The sequence below is a fragment of the Aplysia californica genome, unplaced genomic scaffold (assembly GCF_000002075.1).
Source record: "Aplysia californica isolate F4 #8 unplaced genomic scaffold, AplCal3.0 scaffold00098, whole genome shotgun sequence".
Taxonomy (NCBI): domain Eukaryota; kingdom Metazoa; phylum Mollusca; class Gastropoda; order Aplysiida; family Aplysiidae; genus Aplysia; species Aplysia californica.
The window spans coordinates 670,001-685,235 of NW_004797368.1; the positions used below are offsets into that span (position 1 = coordinate 670,001).

A 15,235-nucleotide genomic window follows, 5' to 3' on the forward strand; every position below is an offset into this window, starting at 1 on the left:
CTGATTGTCTTGCTTGGGTGGCCGTTTGTACAACTGATTGTCTTGCTCAGGTGGCCGTTTGTACAACTGATTGTCTTGCTTGGGTGGCCGTTTGTACAACTGATTGTCTTGCTTGGGTGGCCGTTTGTACAACTGATTGTCTTGCTCAGGTGGCCGCTTGTACAACTGATTGTCTTGCTTGGATGGCCGTTTGTACAACTGATTGTCTTGCTCATGTGGCCGTTTGTACAACTGATTGTCTTGCTCATGGGGCCGTTTGTACAATTGATTGTCTTGCTCAGGTGGCCGTCAGAGCAGGTCCTACTGTACTGTCAGTCACAGAAACCTTCGGTATCATTATGCTCATTTCCCAGCAGCTCGAGCATGCCACATTGCGCATTCCCAATTCTTGGTAGAGGTGCTGTATTATAAGTGTCACGACATGGTGGAATCAGGCGTCGTCAATTTTTGGATTATAGAGTTGTTTAGTATCATCTTAAAGCTTTTGTTCATTTGTCTTGCATTTGGCGAAAAAAATACATATATCTTTTATTTAATAGAAGTCGAGATATTCTCGATTGAAAGAGGTGGAGTGCGCCTGGTATCAGAGATAAAATTAGCGAGAAAATGGAGAGAGAGAGAGAGAGAGAGAGAGAGAGAGAGAGAGAGAGAGAGAGAGAGAGAGAGAGAGAGAAAGAGAGAGAGAGAACGAGTGTGGGGGAGGGAGGGAGAAACAGAGTAAGAGAATGAGAATGAGAGAGAGAGAGAGAGCGAGAGAGGTGGGCAGGCCTTATTTCCCCAATCCTGATTCTAACAATAATAACAACAATAACGATAACAACAACGAAAACAACAACATCCTACTGACAATGACAATGGCGACGACAACAATTCAAATCTAAGTTTTATCGAACCAAGCTTTAAAATTTGGTTTACAATTCCATACATACAAACATACAGACTTACTTACTTACTAATCCCTTAGTCTTAGATGGCCGTTAGCCCACGAAGGATAATCGGGCAACCATTTTTCTCTGTCCTCCATTTTCAGCCTTTCGAAGGGTTTCACTCAACTTTAAACGTATCCATTCCTTGGTGTTGTCTTCCCTTCTCTTTTTCTGTCTGCCTCTCCTTCTCCCTCCTAGTACAGTGCCCTATAGGATCATCTTTGCAAGGCTTTTGATCTTTTTATGAACCCATCCCATCTCAATTTCCATTTTTTTTTCATAGTGATGAGAAGATCTTCATAGTATGTCTGATTTTGTTCCTCACTTCCGTATTATATACAATATCACACTAACACCGACAATTAATGGCAGCAATTCGCTACCTTAGAATTACACAGTTTTATATCTGCTCGGTACCTAGTTTTGAGAAATTTAACGATAAAAATATTGAGTTTCACAACATGATTTTTCGAAAGCAGTTCTTTAAATATCTTGATAACGAATCCAAATAATCTTACTATTTTGATAGAGCAAATAGAACATTTGGTTTCTAATCTCATGGTCTTAGTAACTTAAAACGGCCAAAAATGTTAGAATTTATCAATATTACATTATACACACTATCACACCAACGCCGCAATCATGGCAGCATTTTTAAAAATTGATGCCCTGACGTCACTTCCCCCCAGCTGGTGACTGTGGCTTCCGGGTCGTTGTGTGCGAACTGTACCAATGGCAACTGGAACCAAGGCAAACGCTTCTTCGCCTACCCAGGAAACGACACGATGTACATCATGTGTACGGAGTACGTGGGCGTCTGCAATGTCAAACAGTGTGCCATTTACCACAAGTGGAATCAGGTACACTATCCCAAACAAAGAAACGTGGTGCGAGAAAAATACTTTGTTCGTCATCTTTGTAGTTTTCTCTACTACTACTACTACTACTTTTACTACTACTACTACTACTACTACTACTACTACTACTACTACTACTACTACTACGAAGAAGAAGAAGAAGAAGAAGAAGAATCTTGAATGTGGGCTGTTACTTACATTTTTTAGACCCTCAGCTCGCTTAGTTTGAACATCTTAGAGACACAACAATTTAAATTTGGAGGTTAGCCTCTTAAACACATTTGCAATGAACTTACGTATATCCAGAACCGAAACAAGGGATTTAGGGAGGAGGGGGATGTTTTATTTGTTTAAGTAAACAGAAGCACATTAACACAATAACGGCCATTTACATGTGTGGCAATGGGAAAAATAATGATAGACAGGCAGAAACAATAGACGGAAGAAAAAAACTAGGACCTGAAAGTGGAGTCCCGCTCCCACCCCCACCCCTCAAGCATCCACAGAGGGATTTTTTAGTCTTTTCTTTCCGTGAATGAAGTAATAGCACCCCTCCCCCCTCAACCCTCCCCCACACACTTCAAACCACCCCCTTCAAACCAACCTCTTCAACCACCCCCCCCCCCCCCACCATGTACCCCCAGGTGGACCAAGCATGTACCTACGAGAACATCGTGCTGGACTGGACCAAAGACCAGTACCAGACTTCCCCCCACCCCATCGACTACCTGTGCAAGCAGGGACAGGGCGACAACGACATGTACTTCCACCCCCACCCCGTGGATCAGACCAAGTACATTCAGGTCAGTAAACGATTTTTAGTAAGAGTTTTACGGCACTTACAACAGTGAACGTTTTTATTTTTAGTAAGAGTTTTACGGCACCTACAACAGTGAACGTTTTTAGTAAGAGTTTTAGATCACTTACCACAGGTCAGTGAACAGGCGTACAAAACTAGAAGAGAAAGACTTTTCGACATATTATGATGTGAAAAATGTGGAAATGTGTAATTCTCTTTGAAATAAAAATGTACTTTCACCCCCACCCCATGGACTAAACCGTGAACGTTTCAAGTAAGAGTTTTATGGCACTTACAAAAAGGTCAGTAAACAAGCCCACAAAACAAAAAACATTAAATTTCAACTGTTCGATCGTTTGTTAGTTGTTTCTGTGGACTCTGTTTAAAAAATCCAAAGGGAATAACTGAGGGGGTTCATGTTGGGGTAATAAGGTTTAAGCTTACAAAGAGTTCACAAAACCTTTCTCATGGCCATGTACGGCCTCGGATCCCTCCCTCCGATACCCGTTGCCCCAAAACTTTCTCAGCACGGTGTGATATCCTTTCAATGTGACAGTCGTGGTTTTACCGTTCTCGTCCTAAAACTAGAACGGGCCTATCACGCCCTTGTAGTTAAAAGATTTTTAGACGTTATGTTTTAAGGTTTACTCACTATTTATTGAAATCTTTAAAAGTTGCAATTTCTCAAGCATATGCAAATTGATTTTCTTCATATCGATAAATTTGGCGTCCGCTTGGTCGAAATTATATGTGTTTGAAGTTTTGTTGAAACAAACTGCTGCAGAGATGACAGAGCTATTGCTTTTAACATGGGTTCTCTTTTTTTAGACACCCTGTTCATCCACTGTCAGCAATTCTTTCTCAAAACATTCCATACCAGAGAATCGCCCCTCAGCACATAGTCCTACTATACACTTTATCGGAGCACACATTTTGTCACAGCACGCCTCACCATAGCGCACATCTAACCCTACAATATTATATAATAAAATTTTGCGTCGGTGGCCCAGTGGTTAGACTACCGGATCCGTAATCGTAAGATTGCAGGTTCGGGTTCTAGACATAGTCTAGTGTTGTGTCCTTGGGAAAGCAGACACTTTACACAAACTTCCCACTTGGCTCGGTCCTTTCGGGGATGGATGTAAACACCTCGGAGGTCCCACCTATTAAATAGCCTAATAGTATTAATAGAGGTTTTAAACCTATACCATTTCACCATTTTTGACTCCATTTTCTCTGCTCTGTGTCTGTCCTACAGTGTGACGAGTTCGGAGACGCCTTCGTCAAGGAGTGCCAGAACGGCGAGATCTGGAGCCAGCAGCTCATGACCTGTGTGCCTGGGCAGCCCAGAGTCATCGGATAGAAGGCGTTTATTTTGACAAATTTAAAAGAAACCTCGTCTAAGGATTTCTGAAGATGCAACAGTTGTTATTTGTCGACCCTGGTTCTACATGTAGATATGAGGAAAATTTGCTAAGACGCCATCATTAAGTGCCAGTTCGTCGATCATGGCCCCCCATTCATTTTGCCTCTTGGATGCTATGCTCTGAATAAACTTATACTATTATCCTGGTGTTCCCCGTCACCCATCTGTTCAAGTTTTCCAGATAAAATTGCACTGGGTCTAAGCCTGCTTCGTTTGCCTTCTCTTTTTCCAAAGAGAGAGAGGGGGGGGGAGACACAGAGAGAGAGAGAGAGAGAGAGAGAGAGAGAGAGAGAGAGAGAGAGAGAGAGAGAGACGGGGGAGAGGGAGAGAGAGAGGAGAGAGATGTTCAAAGCCTTCATGTCGATCAAAGTTTCCTAAAAGCTGCATGTTATGCTGTTGTTTCCTTAAGAGGCCTACTTTCTCGTTTGATTACTTTTTCTTTCGTGGAATTTACTAAAGTCCGCTAAAAAACGAAATAAGATTTCTGTTTCTATTTTATTTTAAATATCTGTGGTAATTGCGCAACATTCACAACGTATAAAAGAGTTGACCACACGTAGCATTTTGAAACGCATATTTAATAGTCATTGAGAAGTTTCTATTTTTCAAAATTCGACTCATTTTGTTGAACCTGCGTTTAGCTATTTCTATTCTTCGTTTTATCTGTAAAACAATTGGCATCTATTCAAGATGGTTAAACTGTTGAACATGTGAGATCTTCTCACTTTGATGACTTTGATCTTGCCTTTTTTTTCGAAAATTACCAATTTTCTTCGCGCATCGGTTTCTAAGAAGATGTAACCTTGAGACTGGTTTAAAACCATTTAACTACGATAATTTCTGGAAATCTTCACCCATGTCTGCTTGCTTTTTTAAAAAGACAACACGCTTAATTTTTGTTTTGACGATTGTTGTTACTGCTGTTGCTGCTGTGGTTGTTGTTGCTGTTGTTTTTACTGCTCTGGGTGTGAGTTGAAGCTTTTTTTTTTTCAATTTCCCTCATAATTTCTAACCGCGACCATCGGGGTTTAATTAAATTCAGAGGACCTTGTAGGCTACAAACAGCAATCTACAAAGAAACTTTTATAATTAGATCTACAAAGACTGCAAAATAAAATTGACGATATCACAAGACATAACTACTCAAGCAAGGAATCCAGCAACAAACTCTCTACTTGTTCATGTGTAAGCTCAGTGTGTTTTACCTGACTGCTTCAGCTGTCATGTCTTCTTCAAGTCTATAATCGTGAAGAAACCAGATTTCTCTGCGATAATCGGTCTCATCGGACACAGCAGAATTCTGAAGCCACAAGTCGTTGTAAACTTTAATTCTTCAAATCCTTCTATTTCGCTGGAGAAATATTCTTCTCTGCGTATGTTTTGGTCATCGTCAGACATTGATGGACGAGCTGTTATTATATATTATTACGTCCCTATCAACACTAAAGGTGAGGTTATTTTAGAACGAATTTAAGTCATTTCCATCTCCGACAGGAACACCCCCCCTCCCCCCCGGACAACGCGACTTTATCAAGAAATCGTCAGTGGGGAATCCAACTATAGTGCGGTCAAATATGTGTGGCACAACTTAATCTCAATTAATATTTCTTTTAACGGGTGAATCAATGTCTTTCATACTTTGCACAGTGGTTTGTATCAGCTTGTCCTAACTTGATTATATTTTTCCGCAACAATTGAGGCTACATTTCAAAATAGTTTCTTCACAAGTTCATAATGATAAAATACTATAAATCTCCGGCATGCGGAAAATGGGATTGTTCACAGCACTTCCAGCTTCTCACACACATTTTGAATATGCATACATCACAGATCAAAAATGACACTTTTTAATGGCAAAAGTTGTTACAAGAAATTCATTTTATAGAGAACACATTTTGTACGCTAAAGGTTCTCCTTTAATCTTGAGTGTCACAAGTTTTCTCCAATTATTACTCTCTATTATCTTGACTTTTAAAAAATAGAACAGTTAAAAATAAGTCGAAGTGTTGTTTTCTAAATCACTCTAATAGATATATTTGAGCACAGATTTCTTCCAAATTTTCACACAAGATAAATAGAAAGGCTACCCCTGCATGCAATAATGAGTCAAAAAAACTGGTCAAGGTAACCTTGAGAGTGAGCATTATTGACCTGATAACGAAATAAACTCGCATTGTCCATGGTCGATGAGCAAGGTCAATTGTCATATTTTTGTTGTATTCCTCAACACAGAGTCCCTTGTTGCAAGCAGGGCAGTAGGTTGTTTGCACTGGTTTGCCTGACTTTGCGCTATATCCTTGCTTCTTACACTGGGAGCAGTCAAATGTGGCTAAACCCTTATCAAGACGTTCGTGTTTCTTTTTCAAGCGTACAAACTGATTTGGATAGCTAGTGCAACAAACAATTCTGTAGAAAATATTCAATAGGTTCTGAGTCTAGGTCTACTATTGTGATAATCCAGGTTTGGCCCCAACTATGATCTATGGAGAGTGGATTTTGGCCAAAGATCGTATAATACCTATAAATAAATTATTTATGGTCAAGGTTTTGAATCTCCTTTTCGTTTCTCCAGAAGAAGAATACGTAGGAAAAGCACGTCTATTAGTTTCACCTAAGACTGAAGAATACCAAGACGGGACAAAAGGCCTCATTTCCTGTCTAACTGGCTCCCCTTAGTGACAGCGATAACGTTAGTATACAGCATAAACAAACGACAGGAAGAAAGAGCACGCTGTTCAACTCGAGTGTTGTTACACACTGTGATTTCCATATATATGTTAGTGGCTGTTTTGCCTTATCTTTTTCCATGTAGACTGATTAGAAATTATTTTGACTGTTTTTTGTTCACGTTTTGAATGTCGTGAGTTGAGAATTAAAATAATCATGGATGGAAAGCGGCAGTGAGGTGAACATGGTGGAGAGAGATATGCGCCGGGGGGGGGGGGGGGAGAGGGAGAAGGGGGAGGGTTTATGAGCAGAAAGCAGGGGTGTCTTTTCTGGAGAGGGAACGGGGAGGGAGAAATAAACTAGGGAGATAGAGAGGGGGTGAGAGAGAGAAAGAGAGAGAGAGAGAGAGAGAGAGAGAGAGAGAGAGAGAGAGAGAGAGAGAGAGAGAGAGAGAGAGAGGGGGATTCGGGAGAGAGTGAGGGGGTATCGAGAGAGAAGAGAAAGAGAAGGAGTGGGGAAGGGATCAGGAGAGAGAGAAAGACGTAATAATATGATATGATAGCAAGACAAAAATGAAACGACTGACAGGAAAGTGAAGTAAGATTTAATAAGGAAAGTATGTTACAGGACACGTATCATGTTATCTCAATCTGGAATGGACCATTTTTTAAACTCTCTCTCTCTCTCTCTCTCTCTCTCTCTCTCTCTCTCTCTCTCTCTCTCATTCCTTCTTCCTGATGTAGCTTTATTATCACTCCTCCGTTAAAAATAAAACCCAGTCATTTTAGTCTTTTCCAAATTTAGAGGCATTCTCCATTACATTACTCCTCCAAACAATAAAATACTTTTTCTGTTGCGTGCTTATGATACATCTTATTTGGACAATAACAAATTTTAATACGCGGCAGTTGTGTATAATAACGTGCAGTGGCGGTTGGTAGTGAAAGGCTCACGGGCTTGACCCCCCCCCCCCCCCCAACTCTATCCCAAAGCAAATGAAAATAACGAAATATGCAGTTGAAGCTGTTATGATCGCACGCAATGAACACAGAGTGATCAACTTGGCGGCCTGCTCGTTTATCCAACCCCTGTAGTGACCGCTTACAATTATAGTAACCTAACCGCCAATCAAAATGTCTAAAGTCTTCAGCAAAGGACGAGCCCGTTCCCACGGCCCCTTCTTAATGAAACTCCTCATGTCAAATGGCAGACGACTTGAAAAAAAAAAAAACACTGCTCAAAGGGCTCACGCTCTCCTAGCCCCGACAATGGGGTGAAAGTTTGCGACACACTATCCCCCAGTGACACAGTTACCTACGCACCCATTGGACCTGTGTAAGATGCACTCTCTTTCCGCGACTACACGACCCAATCCAGCTCATAGACGGTACGTGTGTTTGAAGTGCTGCGTGTGCACGTTTGTGTGTGTCCCGCTGAGATTTAACAGTTATTAGTTACATCAAACCACTTTTGGGGCAACTTTTTCTTCAGATGAAAATTTATTAGAGAAATTTGGAGGTGAAACGGCTTTGTCCCCACCTTCCAGAAGAATTTAACGTGGAACAAAGAGATGATGACAAAGGTGACTCTTCTCGTTTGAATGCTTCTCAAAATGCCGTGGCTCACCGTGATTATAGACTACATATATATAATCACTGTTTTGTTCTTATTGCTTGTTGATGGTTTAAAAAAGGGGGGGGGGGGGGAGCAACCTAAGCCCCACCCAAATTTTGGTTCACCCACCGCCATTAGTGTGTTTGTTCATCTTTGTTTAAGAGCTCAATTAATAATGGATATTTCTCGGGGGCTTTGATTGTGGCCTAGAGGTTAAGGTTTTGGCCTCTCTTTCAAGAAGTCCCGGGTTCGAACCCGGATAACGACGGAAATTTTTATTCTCTAAATTGTCTCTTTTCACCTCCTTTCCCGCTCTCTGGCAATGATCTGTCGTCTGCTTTCGTCTTCTCTTTCTGCCCCCATCACCTCACATATCCTTTGCCCTCCCTCTGGGCTCCTAACTCTTTTTGCAACCTTTTTACTTCTACTCCTGGGCTCCTTCTTACTATCGTCTTTCAGCCACACACCTGATCTTATGGCAGGAAAGATCTACCCCACACTTTGCGTTCTCGAACAGGAGCGAAAAATCTCGGAGGTCCCGTGTGCAAGTTGCACACATTAAAGATCCCTTATTGGGGATGCAAAATCGTAGGCTTCGACCGCCACCCAGACAAAATTCAAAATTTCCTACATACCGAAAATATGTTCCGCATTCATACCTCATGAAGGTGCGAGCGCCATAAAACACTCACAAAAAAGCAACAACAACAACTACAACAATTAACACTAAAACAAAAGCTTGAAAAGACAGAAACTTGAAAAGGCTTGAAAAAGTATCAAAATAAAATGATGATGGCTCATATTAGTGAACGCTCTTTATTCAGAGTGCTGAGATTGAGTGAGGCGTGTGTTTGTGTGTGTGTGTGTGTGTGTGTGTGTGTGTGTGTGTGTGTGTGTGTGTGTGTGTGTGTGTGTGTGTGTGTGTGTGTGTGTGTGTGGTGGGGGGGGGGGGGGACTTATATATAATTCCCTCCAAGACCGTCCACGAATGTTTATTCAAATCTTAATCGTCTTCCCGGTGTAGAATATATGATTACAAAGTATAAATGTTGTCCTAAAACAGAAGGCCGACAGATCAACTCTGACAGAATTAGACTTATTTTAAGATACATCTCGGCTTATCCACCATCTGAGAACAGAGAACCACCGCGTTGCTCTCAAGGAGAACTCCTTGGTTGCTCTTCATCAGCTGGTTCTTGCAGTCAACGGGGATTGCCTGTCGCTATTTTTAGAATCAAGGGAAGTAAGTTGCGCGAAAGCGTTGAGACTTCCGGGGCTTGCTTCTCTCACTCCGAAAATGTAAACACAACCGATAGAAAATCACATTTTATACAAAAATATTGGGTTAAATTCTTGTAAAAGCTTGTTGTGTTCTTGATGAATGGAAATAAAATCCTTTTAATGTGATACAACTGGAGTCCTGGGAAGCATGGCGTCAAATTCTTTTATGGAAAGGCTTCGTACCTTTCATCCTCCTCTGCCGACAAACTTCACTTCACTCTCCAACTCCTACACTCCGATGAAGTTTGCAGAAGCCGGCTGGGAACGTGAAGAGAATGTCTTTCCCTGGTCAGATGAGTTAATATGTCACTCTTGTAGTGTTAGGCACAGTGGATGGTCAGGAGAATCTCCATTTGCTGCTCACCGAACCAAAAGTCCCAACTGTCGATTTTTAAACACGACACCCAATGCAACAACATTAACAAGCATCCCATCCACTTCGATCAATGAGACAAACAGAGGAGCAGGTATACAAGAACCAGAAACAATATCGTCCATCTGTAACTTATGTGTCTCAAACTCAAGTGATATAGACACTTTGAGAAGAAAGTTATTCTTGAGTAGACTGAACAATGATGACTCTCGGACATCATACAGTAGACGTCAACTTATTGTTCACCCTTTCAAACCTCTTGCTGGTGGGTATCTCATGTTGTTTGAAAGTCTCCGACTGACTACTTACAATTCACCAATCTCAGTTGAGGCAGCAAAATGGTCAAGGGATGGCTTCATCATGATCTCTAACCTCCGAGCCCAGTGTGTTTTTTGTGGACTCCAGTTGGAGTTTGACGTGTGTGTTGACATTGGACCTGTTCACAAGGAAAAGACACCTGAGTGTCCTTTTGTGTGCCACTTAGATGTGGGAAATATTACTAGTGAAGTACAAAGGAGTATTCTGGAGAAGGAGCGTTCAAAGCATTTTGTGGACATTAGTGAGCGGGATTCTTCCGTGGTAAAACAGTACAGTATCATGTACCCAGAGTTTGAGAGTTCAGCAGACCGATTTGGTACCTTTAGTTTGTGGCCAAAGATCCTGAAAGGAATGTTTCCTCCTGATGTTATGGCTGATGCAGGTTTTTACTATACAGGTAAGTGGGGATTTTTGTGTTTTTGTAATTATACAATGATTTATTTCCTCAAGTTTAGTTTAGAACTTAGCATCATATCAGGGTCATAATTTCTCCAGCGGTTACAAAAGTTAAAATCATTAGCTGCAGATATCCAACTCATATAGTTGAAGCTGTAAGTTGGCCATCCATTGTCAGCAGAGAAGTGGCCATATATTTAAAGACAGGTGGCTGTCTTAGGCAGGACTGATCAAGAGGAAGAAAACAAACTACTTTTCCCTTTGCTGAGGTCCCAACCGAAGGTAGCCGCATTGTTGCTTTTGTTGTTTTCATTGGTTTGTTTTTTTGTTTGCTTTTTTATTTTGATGCTGATTTTGTGCAAGGGTGACAATAAAACGAAATGTATGAGCCAAGTAAGACCAAATGCCATGGTAAAAAACAAACACATGGGTCGCCACCACTCAGAGAGCAACAACGCTTCGCTGTGACCAGTTCATGTTTACATCCATTGTTAAAGACTTGGTAAACAGTGACTGGTCACCTTACTTATAATTTGTGTATATATATGAGTTGTGGGTGGGAATTTTATGATGAGGAATCACATGCTCACCTCACCAGCAGCTGAAAATTTAAACCTCTCTATACTATTGGTCAACAGTGGGAGGGGCCTGCGCGACATGATCAGTTGAAGGGACTCTAACAACAACGACAGGTGATTGGATTTAAATGACGGTTCGCCCACAACGCCAGGGGCCAATTCATAATTTATGACAAAACGTAACATTATAATGGAATCGCTAAGGTCGCCATCTAAGTGCTATTGTTCAGTGTGATAGTACTGATAGGGGTTGAGTGTTAAAATATGGTGGCCGCAGCCGAGTTGGACAGGTAGCTGCTTTACACAGTGAAATTACTTTTAGAAAAAATGCTATGGGGGGAAATGGAAAGTGGTCGTCATGACAAATTCGACTGTATATTTTTTTTGGTAAGAAGTTGCGGATATATTTTATTTTATTACTGTGCAGTTTAGTACTTTAAGTACGAGCTCATATGATTTTAATCTTGTTTTATAATTCCTGCTCTCTAAAACAAACAATGTTATAATGATGTTTTAAGCTGTTTGAAACGTTCTAGGCTGCTTTTATAGAAAAAGTCAAATGAACAATTTTAATTGATAGTTTAATCTAGTTAACCGGCAAAGTCCATTAATTTTTTGTTTTGTTTTAAACTAAAGTACTAAAAATTAGAGATTTTCAGTGCAGCAAACATTCTTACTGTGTGTAGCTATATTAGAGTGAGCTTTTTTGTAATAGGGAGGGGATGGGTACAAGAAAAATGTTCCTCTTTGACAACCCATAAAATCTCCTCCCTTTCTTTTTTCAGTTTTAAAGGCCATTTACAGAATTTGTTATTAATTCAGTATCCACTAAAAATTTTAATTTTATTGTGTTGATTCCTTAATATTAACATTCATCTTAATTGCCAAGGAGACAAAATATAGTGACGTGCATTTGTCGGCAAGCTGTTAAAATGCACCAAGAATGGAAAGCAAAATTTTACAGGAGGAGAGTGAAAAAGAAAGACTATCATTGTTTTAACAATTTTACCTTCTTTTAAAATTAATTTTTCTTGCTTTTTTTAACATTTTTATTTAGAATTTAACTTTTGCCATAATATTTCTTGAGCATATTATGTGTCCCTACCAATTCTTATTTTTATTTTTTTAAAATATATTTTAAATTTTGGGGCGCTGCTCCTGCGTCGACAAGGTTGTGTTTACATCGGCTCTCCTTACTGTACTTTCTGAGGAAACTTAGGTCTTTCAATCTGAATCCGTCCATCTTACAGATATTCTACACCACCAAAATAGAAACTTTGATAAATTTTGGTATAGCTATTGTAGCAATTTGGGAAGACAGCACATCTTAAAAATAAACAAGTTTATATTAAATCAGAAAGGCATCTAGAACAATTGGTACGGACCTAAGTAACTTTGAATATCTGCACAAAACGCATGTTCTAAAAAAGGAGGAACTAATGCTGAGTGACCTTGCCACTCACTGACATTGGAATTTCAATTATCGACTCGCAGTAAACGATACATTTCCAAAACAGACAGATATAAAAGTTCTTTTGTACCAACTGCAGTGAGGTTAATGAACACACAGAGCTACAGATGAAACAGAGAGAGAGGGAGAGGGAGAGAGAGAAAGAAAGAGAGAGAGAGAGTTTTATGGAATGTATTGTTTCAGCATGTGAGACATATATGTATTTAATTAACTTAATGTCTTGTCTTGTTGTGTGTGTGCGTGGGTGCACCTCTAAGCTTTGTAACATCTACTGCCATTGTGCACGACCAACAAAAATTTCTCCCATCGAGATGAATGAAGATTGTCATTGTCATCGTCATTAAAAACAACCGCATATTTTTTTCAACATTTTGAGCTACGTACATTTTAAAAGCTAGCAGAAGATATCATATATTTCAAACTCCTTGTTTTAGATCCTACATGAACTGTCTTCTGTCTCTTTTTCATATAACTCATTATGTTTGCAACCTGAAACATACACTTGTGCAGGAGTTCCATATTTTCTTGTTTTTTATTGACAAGAAAAGAGCAAAAGGAATTGTTTAACATTATTTTCAACCTCAGGAAAGAAAATCTAGTATGATTTTACGATACAATATGTTTCACCATTTTACTTTTTTCCTCAGGCCATAATGACATGGTTCGTTGTTTCTCCTGTGGTGTTGAACTCTTTGACTGGATACCAGGTGCTGACCCACTGACCCAGCATGCCTGTGCCTCTCCAGTCTGTTGCTTCATGCTGCACAGCAAAGGTCAAGAGTGGTAAAGTGGTGTGATGACTTCTTTTAAAGGAATAATCTGTCTCACCTCTTTCACCTGTGTGTGTGTGTGTGTGTGTGTGTGTGTGCGTGTGTGTGTGTGCATGTGTGTGTGTGTGCATGCGTGCGTGCGTGCGTGCGTGCGTGCATGCGTGCGTGTGTGTGTGGACACAGAACCCTTGAACACAGAACAAAGTGAGCAGTGCATGCTAGAATTACTGACTCTCTCCCTGGTGGGCAGTGGCATGTTGTTATGAGTGTTGTAGTTTTGGTAAATATTTTTGGGAATTAAAATTTGTGACTGTTACATTCTGTTCTGAAGTGGAAAAATTTGCTTCAAGCAGACTCTCTCAGTACTGGCTTTACAGTCTGAGACATAGAGTGTTGAGTACTCAGAGAGGAAATGCGTAGTATTTCTATTGGTTTGCTACTTTTGTAAAATCTTTCTTCGTCTCATTCTAATGAAAAGATGTAATAGGTACAATGTTATGCTCTAAACGTGTAACTTGAAGAAATAGAGGTGTACCCACTTTTTGTTCTAAAACCAATGTCGAGATCAATTTGCCCATCTTCATTTTTATAAAAGTGGGGAGTCAATGGGCTGTATTGATGGTGTAAAAGTACTGTGGGCTAACGTTTTTGTGACTTCTCTGATTGTTTGAATTAAGAAATTTCTTAGGGGGTGGGAGGCTCCTGAAAAATTTTGAAGAAGCTAATTACACAGTTAGGACATATATATATATTATATATATATATATATATATATATATATATATATATATATATATATATATATATATAAATATATATATCGATATAGTTTATTATATTATCTGTATAGTTTATTATATGAACTCTCTCTTTCATAGATTTTATTCATACTTACTTGAGTTACAGATTTTTACAGGATGGTCACGTTTCTTCTTCTCATAGAGAGGCAGTGAACTTTTCTTTCTTGTGTTTCTTTTTAGAGCTTTTTCTCACAACTCTTTTCTTTTCTCTCTTTGTTGCAGCTTGTGGTTGGAGTAAACCAAGAAAGTCAAAGACAAGGTAAATATGGTACAAGAACCCATGTCATATCACCTTGTTTGTGTGTTGACTTTGTTTCAGAGGCTGTCATGTAAAATAATGTGCCCCCTCCCCCCGGGGCAGTGCCACTGATTGTAGTGTCTTTAGGCCATTCCCAAAGGGGGGACATTTTTCGTTCAAGCACAGTAGAATTGTAAATGGGCTGATTCATCATGTCACGCTCATAACTGTGCCTGATCTGCAACAGGGAATTGCTGCTTTTTCTTTCCTAATCCTTACTATTGTCATTTTCCTCTACTTCTTTTGTATGTTTGTCACTTCTTGTGACCTGCTATTTCCGGGGTGCCTTGATAGTCAAAGCAGACCTTGTGCTGTTGAAGCTAGAGAGGTGAGCAGAGTAAGTTTGATTTTCTGTAAGGACTTTTCTGTTGACACCCACTCCTTGGCGCTCATATGACCTTATGCAGTTGCGAGCACAGTAAAACCCTCTACTAAAAAAAAATAAAAAAATAATGTGTTATGATTTGAAAGTTTAAATGCATTATTACTCTTCCTTTGTAAATGGTGCTTTTAATTTATTTGATTTTGGGCAAAGCTTTTAGTACTCAGCGATAGATTAGTGAACACTCTGGTGTGCCTGTGATCCTTGTATGAAAAAAAGTTTAGTACAGTAATGGAAGGAAGGAGTTGGACAATATTTGCACAGTTTTGAAGTTATGCC

General features: G+C 39.9%; 2 protein-coding genes across 2 annotated transcripts in view; both read left to right on the plus strand.

Annotated features, from left to right (window-relative positions):
- Positions 1 to 4,210, plus strand: part of LOC101862173 — a gene marked incomplete in the record, with an annotated part of 25,062 nt that extends 20,852 nt beyond the window's left edge. The window contains 3 exon segments of the mRNA XM_013080757.2: positions 1,616 to 1,786; positions 2,428 to 2,586; positions 3,841 to 4,210. Coding sequence (XP_012936211.1) covers positions 1,616 to 1,786; positions 2,428 to 2,586; positions 3,841 to 3,945 — 435 coding nt within the window.
- A 5,349-nt stretch (positions 4,211 to 9,559) lies between these two features.
- LOC101848507 (E3 ubiquitin-protein ligase XIAP) overlaps positions 9,560 to 15,235 on the plus strand; it is a 36,700-nt gene continuing 31,024 nt past the window's right edge. Inside the window, exon 1 of the mRNA XM_035968933.1 lies at positions 9,560 to 10,658. Within this exon, the coding sequence (XP_035824826.1) occupies positions 9,719 to 10,658 (940 nt within the window). The 5' untranslated portion in view covers positions 9,560 to 9,718. The remainder of the gene's footprint in view (positions 10,659 to 15,235) is intronic.